Source organism: Bos javanicus, chromosome 11 (assembly GCF_032452875.1).
Source record: "Bos javanicus breed banteng chromosome 11, ARS-OSU_banteng_1.0, whole genome shotgun sequence".
In the NCBI taxonomy this organism is placed as follows: domain Eukaryota; kingdom Metazoa; phylum Chordata; class Mammalia; order Artiodactyla; family Bovidae; genus Bos; species Bos javanicus.
In genome coordinates this window covers 46,166,231-46,185,882 of record NC_083878.1, presented here as the reverse complement: position 1 = coordinate 46,185,882, position 19,652 = coordinate 46,166,231, and the positions used below count along the sequence as shown (strand labels likewise).

The following is a 19,652-nucleotide window of genomic DNA, read 5'->3' as shown; positions in this document are numbered from 1 at the left end:
ATGATTACCAAGTTAAATTTTTAGGTGGAGAAGATGTAGAGATTAACATACTAAGTGAGGTAAATCAGACAGAGAAAGACAAAATATCACATGATATCACATATGTAGATCTTTAAAAATGATACAAATAAACTTATTTACAAAACAGAAATAGACTCACAGACATAGAAAACAAATTTATGGTTACCAAAGGGAAAAGTGGGGGAGAGGGAGGGATAAATTAGAGGTTTAGGATTAACATATACATATACATATACTGCTGCTGCTGCTGCGTCGCTTCAGTTGTGTCCAACACTGTGCGACCCCAGAGACGGCAGCCCACCAGGCTCCTCTGTCCCTGGGATTCTCCAGGCAAGAACACTGGAGTGGGTTGCCATTTCCTTCTCCAATGCATGAAAGTGAAAAACGAAAGTGAAGTCGTTCAGTTGTGTCCGACTCTTAGCGACCCCATGGACTGCAGCCCGCCAGGCTCCTCCGTCCATGGGATTTTCCAGGCAAGAGTACTGGAGTGGGTTGCCACTGCCTTACAATGTTGTATTATTTTCAGGAGTACAGCAAAGTGATTCAATTATATAAGAGTATTTCAGATTCTTTTCTGTCTCAGGGTATCACAAGTTATTGAATATAGTTCCCAGTACTACACAGTAGGTCCTTGTAACAACTATTGAACTATATTCAATATATTGAACTATGTTCAACTATTGAACTATATTCAATAACTTGTGATGCCCTGAGACAGAAAAGAATCTGAAACATTCTTATATAATTGAATCACTTTGCTGTACTCCTGAAAATAATACAACATTGTAAATCAAGTATACTTCAATAAAAATTGTTTATTTTGAAAAAAATGTATAATATTAATAATTTAGCATTTCTATAAAAAAAGAAGATCAAAATACACATACAGGGACTTCCCTGGTGGTCCAGTGGCTAAGACTCCAAGCTTTCCATGCAGGGGGACCAGGTTTTGATTCCTAGTCAGGGAACTAGATCCTAAATACTGCAACTAAGACCCAACACAGCCAAACAAATATATTTTAAAAATACACATACATACATGTGGGAATGTGCATTTACTGGTGTATACCTAAGATGCCTCTTGAAAGATACACAAGAAACTGATAGCATACGTTTCCTCTAAGGAAATGAACTTGATGAAGCAAGGGTTAAAGGGAGATTTTTCAGTAGATAGCTTTTTCTACCCTTCAAGTTTTTGTATTATGTGTATTTAAAATTAATATGTAAATATTCTTCTTGAGATCATACTATAATTATAGTACAATTTGCATTTTATTGGACATCTTTTCAGATAACAATATAAGGAGATCTCTCTTCTTTTTTATTTATTAATTTATTTTTGGTCATGCTACATGGCATGTGGGATGTGAGTTCCCTGACCACGGATGGAATCTGTGCCCCCTGCAATGGAAGTGCAGAGTGTTAACCACTGGACCACTGGGGAAGTCCCTGTCTTTGTTTTTAAATTATATGCATCCCATTTTTTGTCCAATGTTTTCCAGTTTTTATTATTGTGAATTAGATTTCAAGATGTGTTCTTGTACATTCACATGTGTACACTCATGATTTTTTTCCCCCCATTTTTGGCTGTATTGCACGGCATGTGGGATCGATCTTAGTTCTCTGACCAGGGACTGAACCCACATCTCCTGCATCGGAAGCACAGAGAATTAACCACTGGACCACCAGGTAAGTCTGTGTATACTCAAGATTCTGTAGCATAAATGCTTACAAATGGAACAAGATACTCCCACATTGCTTTCCAGAAAGGCTGTTCCAGGCCACATACCTCTCCCTTCCACACCAGTGTGTTCCTAGTACTGTACCTATTCTATAGCCCTGTGCATTGTCCACAAATTGTGCAGGGTACCTTTGTGGCAAAGACAATACTGAGTGCTCACTTGCTTTGCCTCCAGGACAGACAAGTAGGCCACATTTCCCTGCATCCCTTACCATGAGGTGAGGCTGAGTCCTGGTTAGTGGCAGTAAAGATATACACCAGCACTTGCACATCTGGCTTCTAAAAACCCTCCCCGTGATCAAGTTCCTCTCTCTCTCTCTTCCTTCATCTGCCTGACCTGTGCAGAAGTTCAAGTGAGAAGCTCTCCGAGCCCAAGGGCATTAGGTTGAGCAGAGAAATAAACTTTTACCAGGGGACTTCCCTGGTGGTCCAGCGGTTAAGCCTCCACACTTCCAATCAGGAGTCCCAGGTGGGATCCTTGGTCAGGGAACTAGATCCCACATACTACAACTAAAAGTTCACATATCACAACAAAGAACGCTGCAACTAAGACCTGCTGTAGCCAAATAAATAAATAAAAATGATTATTTAAAAAGGGATTATGGATACATTAATGTTTAAAAAAGAATTTTACCATCTCTCATTGTTGTCCCCTCCCCTCTCTCTTTCCTGGGAGTGGATCCCATGCCCTGGACCTGGAACCAAGTCTTTGCTCAAATGTGAACTTCTCAGAGGGTATTCCCCACCACCTGACCTAGCACAGCCTCCTGCCCCCTGCCCTATATATCTGAGCAACTTTGAGGGACATGGCTGTCTTCTGAGGTAAGCTGATAATTGCACCTCCAATGATCCTTTTTCCCTAGATGATGGTGCAACCTTGAAAAACCGGCTGGAGCCATTTAGAGCAGAGGTGAGGGAGAACAGTGGTCAAACACTGGGCCCTGAGACTTCAGCTCACCACTCCACCACCACTCTGGGGCCCTGTGCCTCACCAGGACAATGCTGGCCATATTTCTCAGGCTGAAGTCCTTAGAGTAGTCTCTGAAGCCCTGCACCATCTGGGCATCCTATTCCTGAACAAAGGAGGTGATCAAAGCGTGGTGATCACCTCCTTCATTTATTCTAAAATATTTATTGAGGGACTTCCCTGATGGTCCAGTGGTTAGGGCTCCAAGCTTCCATAGAAGAGGTCACCAGTTCCATATTGGTTAGGGCATGCGAGACTCCATAGGCCTTGCAGTGTGGCCAAAATTAAAATTAAATATATATATATATATATATATATATATTGGAGAAAGCAATGGCACCCCATTCCAGTACTCTTGCCTGGAAACTCCCATGGACGAAGGAGCCTAGTGGGCTGCAGTCCATGGGGTCGCTGGGAGTTGGACACAACTGAGCGACTTCACTTTCACTTTTCACTTTCATGCATTGGAGAAGGAAATGGCAACCCACTCCAGTGTTCTTGCCTGGAGAGTCTCAGGGACAGGGGAGCCTGGTGGGCTGCTGTCCATGGGGTCGCACAGAGTCGGACACGACTGAAGCGACTTAGCAGCAGCAGCAGCATATATGTATGTATATGTGTGTATATATATTTAATTTTAATTTTGGCCACACTGCAAGGCCTGTGGAGTCTCGCATGCCCTAACCAATATGGAACTGGTGACGCAAGGAGATCCAACCAGTCCATTCTGAAGGACATCAGCCCTGGGATTTCTTTGGAAGGAATGATGCTGAAGCTGAAACTCCAGTCCTTTGGCCACCTCATGCGAAGAGTTGACTCATTGGAAAAGACTCTGATGCTGGGAGGGATTGGGGGCAGGAGGAGAAGGGGACGACAGAGGATGAGATGGCTGGATGACATCACTGACTCGATGGACGTGAGTCTCAGTGAATTGTGGGAGTTGGTGATGGACAGGGAGGCCTGGCGTGCTGCGATTCATGGGGTCGCAAAGAGTCGGACATGACTGAGCGACTGATCTGATCTGATCTGATGGGTTTTTCTGGTGGTCCAGTGCTTAAAAATCCACCTGCAATGCAGGGGACACAGGTTTGATTCCTGGTCTGAGAAGATCCCATATGCTGCAGGGCAACTAAGTCCATGCACTGCAACTACTGAGCCTATGAGCTGCAGTTACTGAAGCCTGAGTGCCTAAAGCCTGTGCTTTAGACAAGAGAAGTCACTGCAATGAGAAGCCGGAGCACCACAACTAGAGAGTAGCCCCTGCTCTCAGCAACTAAAGAAAGTCTCTTGCAGCAACAAAGATCCAGCACAGCTAAAAACAAATAAATATTAAAAAAAAAAAAACAAAACACCAAAATATCTACTGAGGATCTACCAGACATTATTCTCAAACCTTTCGATATACCAGTGAACAGATAAGACAAAGATTCCTTCCTGTTCAAGTGGGAGAGACAGAGAATACGCAATAACACTAATAAGTAAGGTAGGTGAAGAGGTAATAGGGCTTCTCCATTGGCTCAGCAGTAAAGAATCTGTCTGCTACTCAGAAGACATAAGAGATGTGAGTTCAATCCCTGGGTTGGGAAGATCGCTTGGAGGAGAAAATGGCAAACCCCTCCAGTATTCTTGCCTGGGAAATCCCATGGGCAGAGGCGCCTGGAGTGCTATGGTCCAAAGAATTGGACACGACTGAAGCAACTGAGCACACGCACACACATGCACAAACACATGAAGAGGTGATAAAGGGAAAAGAGCTGGTTATCTGAAGCACAAGGCAAGAGGTGGTGTCCATGCTAAGTAGAGTGGTAAGAAGGTGACATTTGAGAAGAGACTTAGAGGTGACAGTCATGTGTTTCTCTGTGAAGGTTCCCAGCAAAACAATGAAGTAAAGGCCCTGAGGCAGGGCCACGCCTAGAGCGGTCCAAGAGCAGGAAAGAGACGTTGTGGCTGGGAACTTGGCAGGAAATGAGGTCAGAAGGAGTGAGTGAGGAGAAGGGTGCCCAGATGGCCCAGGGCTTCGGAGGCTACTCTGTGGATTTTGGTTTTTGCTCTGAGATGATGTACATTTGCAGTTTTAGATGGAGAGGGGACAGATATTCTGACTTACATGTTTAAACGATCCCCTTTGGGGACTTCTCTGGCAGTCCAGTGGTTAAGACTTCCAATGCAGGGGCCACAGGTTAGGTCCCTGGTTGGGGGACTAAGACCCTGCATGCCGCATGGCACAGCCAAAAAATGTAAACAATAAAAGGATCCCTCTGGCCATTGTATTAAGAACATACTCAGGGTAGGAGGAAGGAGAAACTGGAGTAGAAGGGACAAGGAAATCCAGCTTTGAGGGATGGTGGCTCTGCTGGATTTGGGAACAGGAGATGCTGAGAGGTAGTGGGATTGTGGATATATTTTGAGGAAGGAGTCAATAAGATTTCCAAACACATTGGATACTGGGTGTGAGAGAAAAGCAGGGTCAAGGAGGCTCCCAAGGCCTTTGACCTGAGTGGCTGGAAGAATGGATCTGCCTGATTTAGGAAAAGCAGGAGTGGAGCAGTTTTAGGAGCAGAGCCAAAGGTTCAGCTCTGAACACTGTAATACTGAGATGTTAAGACATAAAACAGAAACATGGGTAGGCAATGGATAAGCAAGTCTGGAGTTTCAGAGAGATGCCTGAGTGCAGACTGCCCCCTGAAGTGGAAGCACGGAGACCTAACCACTGGACCACAACCAAATTCCCTGCCACTGTTGCTGTTGCTATTTCTCCCCCAATCTATAATTTGTGACTCAGAGTAATGAATCCTCCTTTGCTGCCTCACTCTAATGCAGCTTAAATGTGTAACTTCAGTACACTGCAGTTGTATGTGAACAGTTTGTCTTTGCAGATTAACTGTTGTGCTTTGCACTGGGACAGTGATGGTTTAATTTTTAACATTGTGAATATAGTGACTTTGTTTCCTAGGAGTTAGGATAATGAAAATGAGAATGATTATAATACCAATGCCATGGACTTCCCTGGTGGTCCAGTGTTTAAGACTCCTCTCTTCCACTGCAGGGAGCATGGGGTCAATCCCTGATCCAGGAACTAAGATCCCATGTGCTGCACAGCATAGCCAAAAAAAAAAAAAAAACAAACCAACAATGCCAGCATGATCCAAATAGCACCTAAAATACAGACTAAATGTTTATGTGGGCTTCTGAGGTGGCTCAGTGGTAAAGAATCCACCTACCAATACAGGAGACACAGGTTCAATCTCTGGTTTGGGAATATTCTCTGGAGAAGGAAATGGCAACCCATTCATTCCAGTATTCTTGTCTGGGGAATCCCATGGACAGAGGAGCCTGGGGGACTACAGTCCACGGGATCACAAAGAGTCGGACATGACTGAGCACGATGCACAAATGGAAGGACACATATAACTGAATTAGGAAAGTGAGTAATCAAAATAGATCAGACTGTACACTGTACAGAAAAGAATCTGGGATTGCACATGGTGGAAAAGAGTATCTGAAAGGACATGTGGAAATTGAAACTCACAAGTTCAGGATGAGATAGGCAAGTTCTTCTAAATCTAGCAAAAGTGCATTGGTTTTTCTCCCCAAAATACACCAAAGCTCAGCTGAAAACAGCAGCCACTGAATTGACACAAACAAGCACAATTAGTGCATTGTTCCCTTGGCTGTTCTATGAAACTGAGAAGAATTACATTTCCTCATTCAGATACTGCAACTAAAATATCTTGTGGGCGAACAAAAGGGGAAATGCTAGAGCGTAACAGATGTGTTGGATCCTTACAGTGCAAAACTGATTCCAGCAGCTCTCCCCAATGATCCCACGTTGCACACAGACTCGGCCAAGGCATGGCAGCCACAGCAAATGCTCCCCTACTGATTAGATTCTTTGATTTGAAAACTGGAGTTTCAAATAATCTCTTAAATTTCTACCAAGGTTGCCTTGAAATTGCAGAAGACAAAAGATTGCTGATCTCTTATTTAAATACAAACTGGTGGTAGTGGTTTGGTTGCTAAGTCACGTCCAGCTCTTGTGACCCCATGGACTATAGCTCACTAGGCTCCTCTGTCCATGGGATTCTCCAAGCAAGAATACTGGAGTGGGTTGCCATTTCCTCCTTCAGGGGATCTTCCCAAGCCAGGGATCGAACCCAGTTTCCTGCACTGCAGGTGGATTCTTTACCAACTGAGCTACCAAGACTTTGTTTATTTATCTGCATATTTGGCAGAAAATGCAATTGTAAATTTTGGCAAATCCCATTCAGTGTATAAACTCTTTACCAAAGAAAATGAAAAGATGTTAACCTGCTAAGCATCCTGGACATATTTTGCTAAAAAGAGATGTGATTACTTCCCTGTGATATTGAGGATTTCATAATGCACAATTTTGTCATTTTGCCACTTCCTCAAAATGTTAAGAATTAAATGAGATTTTTTTTTTTTTTTTTTTTTACTTTTCTATTACATAAAATTCACTTTGCCTCGAAACTCTACTCTCAACAGGCCCACATCACACTGATTCCTTGTGTCAGGCCAATGTGATGACATCAAGCTAAATATTCTCTCAACAAAAGCTTTGAAAATGGAATCTTGAGGATTCTGTTTTACCAATAAATGAAAGAAAACAAGACACCCTGAAGACTACAGGCAGTTTACAGAATTATTACTGGAAAAGGAAACAGAAAAAGCAAAAACTATTAAATACTGTACCATCAGACAAGAAGAAATAGGTCATTATTCTGTATAGGTTATACATCTACTTTAAAAAAATATTTACTTTTGGCTGTGCTGGGTGTTCGTTGCTGCACATGGGGGCTACTCTTCGTTGTTATGCCATGGCTTCTCTTATTGCGGGGCACAGGGGCTTCAGTAGCTGTGGTGCATGGGCTTAGCTGCCCTGCAGCATGTTGGATTTTCCTGAACCAGGGATCAAATTCGTGTCCCCTGCCTTCGCATGACGATTCTTATCCACTGTGCCATGAGGCAGGTCCTATATCTACTTCAATTAGTACTATTTTATTTGCCGTCTTCTTTTTTAAAGTCTCGCATTTCTATATGCTGAGAACATACGTGCTTCCCTGGACCAGGTTTCCTGTGGCTTGCACACTGCCAGGAACAGACTCTTTGGAGTTGCTCTTTTTCTTCATTTTTCCCATCTGCATTTCCCCCTTTTCCTTGCCAGCACCTCACACTGCTGCATCGCAGTTACCACTTTATCCTCAATGTTGTCTTACTGGGAAGTCAGAGATTTTGCCTTGGGGCTATCTACCCATGCTTGGCAGCCAGCACAGGCCAGAGACGGTGTCCAGGCCTTGGCCCTTGGGAGACTCAGGAGGGTGGGTTCCCCTTATTGCACAAACTTGTCTATGTTCTTGACACTTTATTATTGCTTAATGCTTTTTAGAGTGACACCCTTTCCTTTTGACTGGTTGAACTGACACACCTTGCATCCCATAATTTCTGGCCCATCAGAGGAGGAGGAAAGGATGTTAAGTTATTTGAATCTGACCTTATTTCTATGTCAGCACCTCACTGGTAAATATTCACTGTGTTAAAAGAAATACTATCGTGGGCTTCCCTGGTGGCTCAGTGATAAAGAATCTGCCTGTCAATGCAGGATACACGGGTCCGATCCCTGATCCGGGAAGATCCCACGTTGTGGCGCAATTAAGCCCGTGTGCCACAACTATGGAGCCTGTGCTCTAGAGCCTGAGAGCCTCAACTATTGAATCCACATGCTGCAACTACTGAAGTCCGAGTGCTCTAGAGCCCATACTCCGAAACAAGAGAAGCCTGTTCACCACAACTAGAGAGTATCCCCCGACTCACTGCAACTAGAGAATACCCACACAGCAACGAAGACCCAGCACAGCCAAAAATACAGTTAAAAAATATATATTGTGACACTCATAGGCTCCCAGAATCTGCAAATTCTGTTTTATCAGGGGCTTCAGAATAGGGTCAAAAACTTTCAGAACCTTATTTCCAAGCAAATTAGTGTCATAAAATGTAGTCCATCAAAAATTAGGAATTCCACCAAAGCAGTGGTTCTTGATTGCATATTGAAATCAATTTTGAAATTGGTATTTAGGGACTTTCCTGGCAGTCCAGTGGTTAAGACTCCAGGCTTTCAATGCTTGGGGTATGGGTTTGATCTCTGGTTGGGGAACTAAAATCCCACATGCCTTGAAGCCAAAAAAATAAAAGAAAAAGAAAAAAAATCAATGTCTGGGTCTTTCCCCAAGAGATTCTGATTAAACTGGTCTAGGATGTGGCAACAGAACTTTTTTGAAAAGCAGCACATTTTATGATAAAAGCTAGCTTGCTTTCTTTCAAGACTGTCCATTTCTTGAGAGATCTGGCTTCTATTTGCACACATTCTGCCTGAAAGTTTTTGATGGTATAAATGAGGTATTTATCCTTTGAAGATAAATGCTGACTAAACTGTTTATTATCATTCACATAGTGAATGATTATCAACTAAGTATGTTCAGTGACAAGTACAAAATGCTCAGTTCAACCATCAAAGGTGAAAATAATGATCCTTGAAGATGCTGCTCATTGAAGATGCTGCTTCCTGGTTCACATACTCCTACCTCATCACCTTCACACTTCGACTGGAATTCTGCCTCCTCAGAATTCTGAGCGTTGTCAGCTCACTCAACCATTTCAGCATCCATGCCTGCCCTTCCCCACACTCTTCCCAGTTCTTACCCGCTTCATGCCCACCATTTCTCATTGGCCTCCTGGGTTGACTATAGCTGTTCCTTGTGAACTGAGTCAAGCATTTTGAAGGCATTCTATCTCAATACTCCCACCAACAGTGGCTGTAGTGTGATGTGGTGATGGCATCAGGAGTGACAGGCAGCAAAGGTGGTCAGGATACTGGTGGCTGCTGATGAGGCAGCCATGAGACAGGAACAATAGCAGCTGTGGCCACAGAAGTGAATGGTCACAAGGTGGAGACCACTGAAGAGAACTCATTGGGTGAAGCAGCCAAGACAGCAGCTCTTTGCTGGAGAACTTTCTACAGAGCTCACCCCAACCAAGTGTGTGGCAAGCAGGAAGTGGCAGGAAATTAAAAACCCAACCCTTGGGACTTCGTTGGTGGCCCAGTGGTTTAAGACTCCACACTTCATTGCAGGAGCCATGGGTTCCACCCCTGATTGGGGGAACTAAGATTCCGCAGGTCAAACTAAGATAAAAATAAAAACAAAGCCCATCTCCTTAGTTCAGTTCAGTCGCTCAGTCGTGTCCGACTTTTGCGACCCCATGAATCGCAGCACGCCAGGCCTCCCTGTCCATCACCAACTCCCGGAGTTCACTCAGACTCACGTCCATCCCCTTAAGCAGCCCTCAATCAAATAAATGGTGGGGGTCAGTGTACAGACACCCTCACCACTCGAGTGGGAAACCTATTCCCACCGCTTCCCAGATTTCCAAGAGGATGAAGCTGTTGTCCACGGTGGTAACTTGCTTGCTAACGCACCTCTGATGAGCTGCCTTCCCATCCCTATTTCATTTCCCATAATCCTTTCAGTGCTTTCTGGGATCATATCCCAAATCCTTGTCCCAAAGTTTGTTTCTGGGGGAATCCAAGCTAAGCTAATGCATCATGAACCCAGGATTATGATTCAAGCACATATGGCACATAACAAAAACAGACCGTATGCCAAGCCATAAAGTCTCAACATCTTTCCAAAGACTGAAATCATATAAAATGTGTTCCCAGCTCAACTGCAATTAGACAAGGTAACTAGAAAAATCTCTGTATGTTTAGAAATTTAAAAACATAATTTTAAACATGTAAGTGATCTGAGATCAGTGAGAAAAGCAAAATAGCTGTGCTTTGAGGAAAGTTAAGTGTGTATATTAGAAAATGGAAAAGGCTGAAAATCAGTGAGCTAAACATTTAAAAAGTAGAAAACAAAATCAAATCCAAGAAAAGAAGGATTTAACAATAAAGAAGAGACTTAAATTAAAAACAAATATAGAAAGTGGGCACCAACAAAGCCAAGAGTAGATTCTGTGAAAAGATTAATAATAGATACATTCCTGTCAGGACTGACAACGAAAAAAAGGAAGAGGGCACAAATAACCAACATCAGAAATGAGAAAGGGGACGTCCCTGGTAGTGCAGGGGTTAAGACTTTGCCTTCCAGTGCAGGGGATATGGGTTCAACCCACACTTAGTGGGTTCCAGCTGCATCTTGGCTAAACAGAAGCAATATTGTAACAATTACTTTAAAAATGGTCCACATCAAAAAAAAAAAAAAAAATCTTACCCAGAGCCTAGGTGGGAACTAAGATCCAACAGCCAGGCAGTGTAGCCAAAAAAAAAAAAAAAATGGAAATGAAAAAGGGGCCTTTTGTTACAGATTTGATTAGACCTTAAAAAGATAATGAGGATATTAGCAGGACGGTGGCCATGGAAGTCAGAATCCGCTAAGGAGTGTGTAACAACTCACCTGCCGAATCAACTAGCCCTGAAAATGGATGGCGCTGGAGCGTCGGGCCCATAAAAAAAAAACAAAAAAACAAAAAAAAAAGAAAAAAAAAAAAGATAATGAGGATATTAAAAACAAATTAATAACAATTTAAAAATTCAGATCATGTGAAAAATTCCTAGAAAATATATTTTACCCAAACAGACACAGGAATAGAAACTGTGAAGTTTCTGTGGGCAAATATAGGCAAAAATTATTTGCAGGCAAATGCCATCAAGAGGCAGTCTTCCTTCTCCCTGCGCCTTTAACCTGGGTTGGCCTCATGACTTATTTGACTAATAGAATGTGGTAAAGGTGGGAACTTTTTTTTTGCTCTCTTGGACCCCTGAATAAAAGTACAGTGTTAGTTGCTTAGTCGTTTTCAACTCTTTCCAACCCAATGGATTGCAGCCCACCAGACTCCTCCATCCATGGGATTTTCCAGGGAAGAATACTGGAGTGGGTTGCCATCTCCTTCTCCAGGAACCCTGAGACCCACCTATTAGGAAGCTGGTCCAGCCTGTTAAAAGAGAGGCCCCTTAGAGATATTCTAAAACAGTCTCCACCTCCACGTTGTTCGTTCTTACCACTTCTTTTAGTCACTTGGAGAGAACCCCACAGCAGCTTACTCAAGTAGAGAGGGCTAGGCTGAAAACATACACAGAAATCTGAGGGCTCAACCCACAGCCCAGGGAAACTGAAGCTGGGCACAGAGAGCCACCGAGACCCACACCACCCTTTCAGGAACCACAGGAAGGGAGAACAATTCACTCTCCACTACCTGGGTTTTCTTGTCTGGGTTTCATGGCGTCAACCTTGGCTGCACAGGACTTCCACCCTGGCTCCTAAGCCAACTAACAACGCCCTTTGTTTCAGGAATCAAATCCCCTGGAGAGACTCCCGGCTCATTTTTCCAAGCCAGAGTGCAAGCTTTAGGATCTGGTCAGCACTGCGACATGAGTCCCCTCAAAAGAGGAACAACTTATCTGAATAGTGAAGCTGGGTGCAGGCTCTGGACTCGCTCTCTCCTGCACACCTGCCCATCCACCCTCTGCCCTTTAGGACTTGCCTCTGCAGGAAGATGGATCAACCAACTGTGCCAGTGGAGGCTGTGATCCTGAAAACAAAGACGAAGAAGCTGCAGTAGCCACAGCTGGCACCTACCCATCCCCTGAGCATACTCATCCTGTGTGCTGAAGGCTGCTCACTTCATTCCCTGCTGCCCTCTGCTCAGTTTACCACTGAGCCACCAAGGAAGCCAGGGTTAGACCCTGGAAGGATGGAAACCATGACAGAAGAGAAGTCTAGGGCGGCAAACCCTAAGCCACATCCTTCAATGCAGATGTTTTCAATACAAAAGCAAGTATTTTCACCTACACTGCCTCATGCCCCGTGTCTATCACCCAGCTGGTTCTGAATTCAGGCGGCAAGGAGGTCTGTTATTTATTGCCCCCAAAGCCTCAAGCAAACACTCAGTGAAGACTTGGTAAATGCTAGAGCTAAAGGGAGAGAGAGCTCTTCTCCACATCCATGCAGCAGGAACCAGGAAACGGATGTTGGCAGAGCTAAGGACAGAAGAGGGGTCATCTTAACCCTGGTGAACAGTTGGCATGGCTTGGCTGGTGCCCCAAGACCCCTTTGGTACACTCGGTTAAGGTGGGGAAATGGGACCCCCTCAGGTGCTGAAGGCAGGACTCAAGCCTGGTATACAGTCTTTATACAGTCTTTATTGTGAATCTTGATGTCCAGGGAAGCCAGGCCCACATCCAGGGCCCTCAGCACTCCACCTGGCCATTCTTCAGGGGAGGGGACATCCTGTGGCCAATCACTCATGTCCAGTTTTCCTACAATCCGAAGGGTCCTCAGGAGGCAGGAAGTGGGTGTGCCTGAGGAAAAAAACACATCAGAGTCTACCAGCACCTCTTGTGTGCCTGGCTGGCCCTGGGACCATGCTGGGGAGACTGTGTAGACACAGCAGAGGCTGCCCTGGCAGAGCTCAGACTGGAGGGAAAGGGCATCAGGTGATGACCTCAGCTGTCTTCATGTGAACACCTCGGGAGCAGGGAATTGTCACTACTGGGGTCAGAAATGCAGCGTTCTGTTGGGTTTACAGAGGACCTGCTGTGTACATACAGGATTGTGACAGGTTCCAGGGACCCAGCAGTGGACACAGACACACATCTCTGACTCCAGGGAGGGACAGATAACAAGTGAACAAAAATTCGTTAGCTGATAAATCCCATGAAGAAAACTACGGACTTCCCTGGTGGTCCAGTGGTTAAGAGTCTGCACTCCCAGCTTCCACTGCAGGGGGTACGGGTTAGATCCCGAGTCAGGGAACTAAGATTCCACATGCCTCTCAGACAAGAAAAACAGAAAAAGGAAAGGAAAGACAAAATAACTACATCAGGGTGAAGAGGAGAGGTGTGTGGTGTGTGTGTATGGTGGTACAAGTAGTACTTTATGCGGTCAGCTAAGCTAATAGATGTCTTTATACTATGTTATACTAAATGAGCCTGTACGTTTGCTATTTTGGAGACCAGAGGATACAGGAGGCCTGAATCTCAATGCCCCCCTCAAAGAGGAAAAGCTACAATTGGGATGTTAAAACAGGGAAAGAGAGGACACTGAGGAGGAGCTGGGTGTGGGGTTAATTACTTTGAGTGCACTGGAGAACCACCTGGCTTTAAAGGAGCAGATGTGACCCAATTTCTGTTTTTAAAAGCTCCTCTGGATATCGCTTATGTGTGGAATCTAAAAAATGGTACAAATGAACTTATTTACCGAACAGAAATAGACTCACAGATGTAGAAAACAAACTTACAGTTACGAAGAGAAAAGGGGAAGTGGGGGATAAATTGAAATAAAACAGATTGTGTGTGTGTGTGTGTATATATATATATACACACACACATATATACACATACACGAAAAAATCAGTGATAGTCCATAGACTGGCTCCTCTGTCCATGGAATTCTCCAGCTAAGGCTATTGGAGTGGGTTGCCATTCCCTCCTCCAGGGGATCTTTTCAACCAGGGATTGAACCTCTGTCTGTGTCTCCTGCATTGCAGGCAGATTCTTTACTGTCTGAGCCACTAGGGAAGCCTATATATATATATGTATGTATTGAACAGATAACCTACTGCATAGCACAAAGAACTCTGTTCAATACTCTATGATGACCTATATGAGAAAAGAATCTAAAATAGAGTGGATATACATTAATGTATAACAGATTTACTTTGCTGCACAGCAGAAACTAACATAACACTGTAAATCAATTATACTTTAATAATAATTTAAAAAACAAATAAATAAAAAGCTTGTTTGGCTTCAAGGGGAGAGTAGACTTGAGGACCAGGGCAGGGGTGACCACAGGAAGACAAGGGTGAGGCTTGGTTGCCCACTCAGGGAGGGAGGGAGGGAGGGAGGAACTGGCCCTGAGATGGGAAGATGAGGTCTTTCCCAATAACTTGAAAGAAACGTCACCAACATATGATTAACAGTACTCTTGCCTGTTAAATCCCATGGGTGGAGGAGCCTGGTAGGCTGTAGTCCATGGAGTCGCTAAGAGTCAGACATGACTGAGGGACTTCACTTTCACTTTTCACTTTCATGCATTGGAGAAGGAAATGGCAACCCACTCCTGTGTTCTTGCCTGGAGAATCCCGGGGATGGGGAAGGCTGGTGGGCTGCCGTCTATGGGGTTGCACAGAGTTGGACACGACTGAAGCGACTTAGAAGCAGTAGCAGCAGCAGTATAAATAGTATGCAGTCCTTAATGAATATTTTTTGGAAAGAATTAAGTCTGTCTCACAAATGACTCAATTGGCATTTGAACTCATCTCTGCCTTATGAAAAAAACCCACTGACTACAGGATCTGGTATAAGGGCAGCTCCCTAGTCTTTAGCCAAGAACTCCTCTGAAACTGGCAATAGGAAGAAAGCAGTTACAAGGGGAAAAATATAAGCCATAGTGGAAGGAGCTCAGGGATCCTGGGAGCAGGGAGATAGGCCACAAGGGGAGGTTTCCTGAGGGAGGGGACATCTAAGCTGGAAATGGAATGAGTCAGATGGAGTAGGAAAGGGCAGTCCAGGCAGAAATAGTGAGACAGAAGCTTAGCAGCAGGCAAGTTTAATGGGCATTTGAATAACTGCACGTTCTCTGGGGTGGGAACGCAGGGCTTGAGGAGGATATGGGGAGTGGGAAGGTCAGAGGCCACATCCTGCAGGGCCCTGGAGGCTGTCCCAGAGTCGGGGAAGAGGGGTAGACTAGACCTGGTCAACATAAGCACCATGAAAAGGTTTCTTTTTTTCATTTTATTACTGAAGTATAATTGCTTTACAATGTTGTGTTAGTTTCTTTATACAACAAAGTGAATCAGCTATATATATACCTATATGCCCTTCTTCTTGAGCCTCCTTCCCACTTCCCCATGAAAAGGTTTCTAAATAAAGCAGTACATTATCAGATTTCCTCTGGAATCACCCTGGGACCATCACAGAGAATGGATTGAAAGAGCTAAGACAGAGCATGGAGGCCCAAGAGCTTCTCTTCTGGGCTGGAGAAGAGAAGATGGCACCCCAAGAACTGAGAGAGGGGGGCAAATGAAGGGGGATTGAGAGGGAACTGGTGAAAGATCTGACTTTCACCTTCAGAGCTCACAGTACAGTGGAGGAGACAGTAAATATCTAAACCAGCATTTCTCAACTTTTCTTTTTTTAAAATTACTGCCTCCCCGCCCCAAGGAGTCTTTTTGAACATTCCAAAAAAAAACAAAAACTGCACCCATCCATGACATTTTAATACCATAGATATATTGTGCATCTGCTTATGTACTTTTTACATTAAAACCAGTTATGATTTTTTTTTTTGCCCCATCCCTGCAGAGCTGAGAGGCAGTGAGGAGGAGAGAGGGGACGTGGGTAAGGGAGGAGGCAGATCGGGTCAGCCTGGAAAAGAACACAGAGAACCAGCAGAAAGCTGGGATTCTGTTCTCAATGTGGATCAGAAGCTGCTGAAGAACTTTAGACAAAGATGTAATGTGATCCGTTTTCAGTTCCTAAATGTTATCTCTGGCCACTGCATGGAGACAAAGTAAGAGGGGGGCTTCCCTGATGGTTCAGTGGTTGAGAAACTGCCTTGCAATGCGAGGAACACCAGTTTGATCCCTGATCCAGGAAGATGCAACAAAGCCTGTGAGCCACAACTACTGAGCCTGTGCTCTAGAGCCTGGGAGCCACAACTACTGAGCCCATGCGCTGCAACTACTTAAGTCCGAACATCTAGAGCCTGTGCTCTGCAACAAGGCAACAAGAGAAGCAACCACCACAGCCAAAACCTCAAAAAAAAAAAAAAAAAAAAAAATCTTTAGAAAGGTAAGAGGGGATTCAGGGAGACCAGGGAGAAGGCTGAGGCAGGTCTCCTGGTGGTGGAGGTGGCTGGACTAAAGCAGGGGCTATGGAAGGGGTGAGAGAGGACTGTGTCCCGATGTCCTGGGGTCAGGATACATGGTGAAGCTCTGTGTGGGGCTGAGGGTGACTCCCTGGTCTTTGAGCAACCAGAAGGATGACAGGGTGGGATGAACTGCTGAGCCCCATCTTACCTCCAAGGTGGAGGGTCTATGTGTCGGCTGTACCTGCTCTGCACACTGCAGGAATCGGCGCACATGCTCCGCACAGTTGCCCATGGCGGCCTCATTCTGTCGAAGACATTCCTCAAAGGCCTTGAAAGGCTCCGAACAGGCCTGGCGGATCTGACGGATGATTGGGCTGCGGGACGCAGGGTATTTCAAGCCAGGGAGACTGCCACTCCGCTGCCCACCCCCACTGTCCCGTACTTGCCCACACTCACTGGGCGGATGTGCACTGGGCAATGCTCATCTTAAGGTGGTGACAGTCTCGCTGCCATGACTCCGGTTTGGCTGCCACACACTGGCCATACTGCTCCAGCTCCCGGCTGCAGTAGCGAGCAGTGATCTCCAGGGCCGCCTGCCTGTGGGACATGATACACTAGGAACAGTCCAGGCAGAAGGCAAGAAAGGGAGCACTCAGGGGCAGGCACTTGGCCCATTTTGTTCACGGCTGTACCCCCAGTGCATATAGCAGTGTTCAGTATATAGTGAGTGTTCAAAAATCATTTGTTGAATGAAGGAAAGTGTATGTGTGTACCATCCCATTTTAGATACTTTAGAAGACAAGCTATTAATGGCTCTTGTTTTTTAAAAGCATCTGCTTAAAAAATAAATAAATAAAAATTAAAAAATAAAAAAAAAAAAATAAAAGCATCTGCTTATACCAATGCATCCAATGAAAAGATTAAGACACAACAGAACAACTGAAAAAACTGCCTATACTTTTACTGTTCAAGTATTCATATTTGTACACTGCTTTTAGCTATTACCATTAGGAAAGAAAAACCAAGATCATTTCTAAACCTAAACTAAAATTTAAAATTCTGTTCTTAAAGACTTTCAGAAAAGAAACAACACTACATGTTCTTACTGTCACATCAAAAAGGTTCTGCTTGTTTGTGACTTTTCCTACATTAATAAACAATAAACAAGAAACGCTTTTTTAAAAAGGGAGGTAGTTCTGATCAGAGTCAGGAGTGGGACTGGGGTCTTGGGTAAATCTGAAAGTTTGAAGAATCCTGGAAAAGGGCCAGGGAGTACAGAATTAAGCATGAGCCTTGGGGATTGTGGAGCAGGCTGGAAGCTTCTGGGGAGATAGTGAAGGCCCTGGAAAAAAAAGTCTGATTATCTAAGGCAGGTTTTAAGGTTCCTGGAAGAAGGGTCTTGGGAGTCCCAGCATGCAGAGAAGTCTTAGGGCCTTAGGACTAACACCTAGAATTCTCTGAGAGAACCTGGGAGCCCTAAATGAGTTTGAAGGCCCTGAAAGTGAGGTTTAGAGGTCCAAATGGGTGACCTCTTGGGTTCTGGGGAAGGGTCTCTTGACCAGAAGGTTTTAGAGATGAGGCCTGAAGACACGGGTACTGAAAGTGAGACCTGAAGCCCTGGTGCGTATTTGGAGGTTCTGGGAGAGGTCTCAGGGTCCTAGGAGCATGACCTGGAGGCCCTGGGTGAGGGCCGGGGCTCTGGGGTAAATCTGGAGGGTTCTACAATTGAGCTTTTCCCACCCTCAGGAACACAGTCTGGAAATCCAGAGAGAGATCAGAGGTGTGGGCCTTATAGGTGAAGTCTGAAGTACTGGACAGATCTGAAAAGTTCAACAGGTACAGTCAGATGATCCAGGGGGAGGAATATGGAGCTCTAAGGACAGGCTTATTAAAAGTCCTAGAGCTCCTGGGACAAGTCCGGAGTGGTAGGGATACAGGGTGAGTGACCAGACCTGGGGTTTCAGGGGCAAAGTTTGGGGTGTTAAGAGACTGGACCCAAAAGAGGAGTGGAATTTAAACGCTCAGAGAGGGCTCTGTGAACACGCAGAGAACTGGGGCCTGTGAAGGACAGAGATGAATCCTGAGGCTCGAATCTTCAGGGAACAGAGAAGTCAATCCTTCTCGGGGTCCTGGCCTAAGTCCAGAACACTGGGGAAGACGAGGAGTACGGGGGTAGGTACGGGGTAGGCGATCCAGCTACTCACATCCTGAGGCCGATGCTGGAGGAGGATCAATGAGGAAGAATAGTCCCGCCTTTTCCGATATCAAGTTGTCATGGCGGCGCCCGCCCAGCCTCCTTGACTCCTACTTTCGGTAGGAAATCCCCTTCCCAGCAGACCCAAAGAGTCATGGCGGCGCCCTGCGTAGCGGCTTCCGCCTCCGGCCGGCTGGGGTACTTGATGCCCATCTGTTTCCGGCTTGCCCTGGCTGCGTGAGGAATTCCCTGGAAGTACTGGGAAGTATCGCGGTACCTCCGCCATACTGGGAGTGCGGTGCAGATTTGCCGGACGGCGGCACTTCGCCGTCGCCGATCGCTCTCTAAGCCTCCCGATTGGAGCTGGTGGCGAGCGGCTTCCGCTGCCGCGACCCCTCAACATGCTACTGTTCGCTGCTTGGTTGCGCTCTGTGGCTGCCTGCTGCTGAGTGCTCGGACGGGGAACCTGACCCCTGAAGCCGCGCTGCACCTTCGATCTGCGCATGCGCTCCTCCGCTGCTCCGGAGGCTGGTCCTGCGCGTGGCCGAGTGGGCGGGAAGGTGGAAGTCACTCCAAGAGCTGTACCCTGAAAGTCTCCCCTGAGACCTGAAAGTCTCCTTTACTCAAGCTGGGTTACCCAGGCCGTGACCGCTACCCGGGGCATACACTCTGAATCTAAGGACGGACGCTGAGTTTTCATCTCGGGTCCCTGTCACCATGGGGGAGTTAGTTTAGTTCAGTTCAGTCGCTCAGTCGTGTCTGCCTCTTTGCGACCCCATGAGTCGCAGCACGCCAGGCCTCCCTGTCCATCACCAACTCCCGGAGTTCACTCAGACTCCCGTC

The 19,652-nt window shown here is 45.5% G+C and overlaps 1 protein-coding gene across 4 annotated transcripts in view; it reads right to left on the bottom strand.

Moving 5' to 3' along the window:
- CHCHD5 (coiled-coil-helix-coiled-coil-helix domain containing 5) overlaps positions 1–19,268 on the bottom strand; it is a 68,101-nt gene extending 48,833 nt beyond the window's left edge. For 2 of the 4 annotated variants that reach the window (XR_009739396.1, XM_061432562.1), the window contains exons 1-3: positions 18,820–19,267; positions 17,072–17,212; positions 16,824–16,989 (exon numbers count right to left, since the gene is read on the bottom strand). Coding sequence is in view for 3 of the 4 variants with exons in the window: in XM_061432562.1 (XP_061288546.1) it covers positions 16,824–16,989; positions 17,072–17,212; positions 18,820–18,821 (309 nt within the window). In the remaining variant the exon portion in view is untranslated. Of the gene's footprint in view, positions 1–12,922; positions 13,102–16,823; positions 16,990–17,071; positions 17,213–18,819 lie in introns of those variants that run through there. The other 2 variants (XM_061432561.1, XM_061432560.1) reach the window with 2 other exon arrangements.
- Positions 19,269–19,652: the final 384 nt, after the last annotated feature.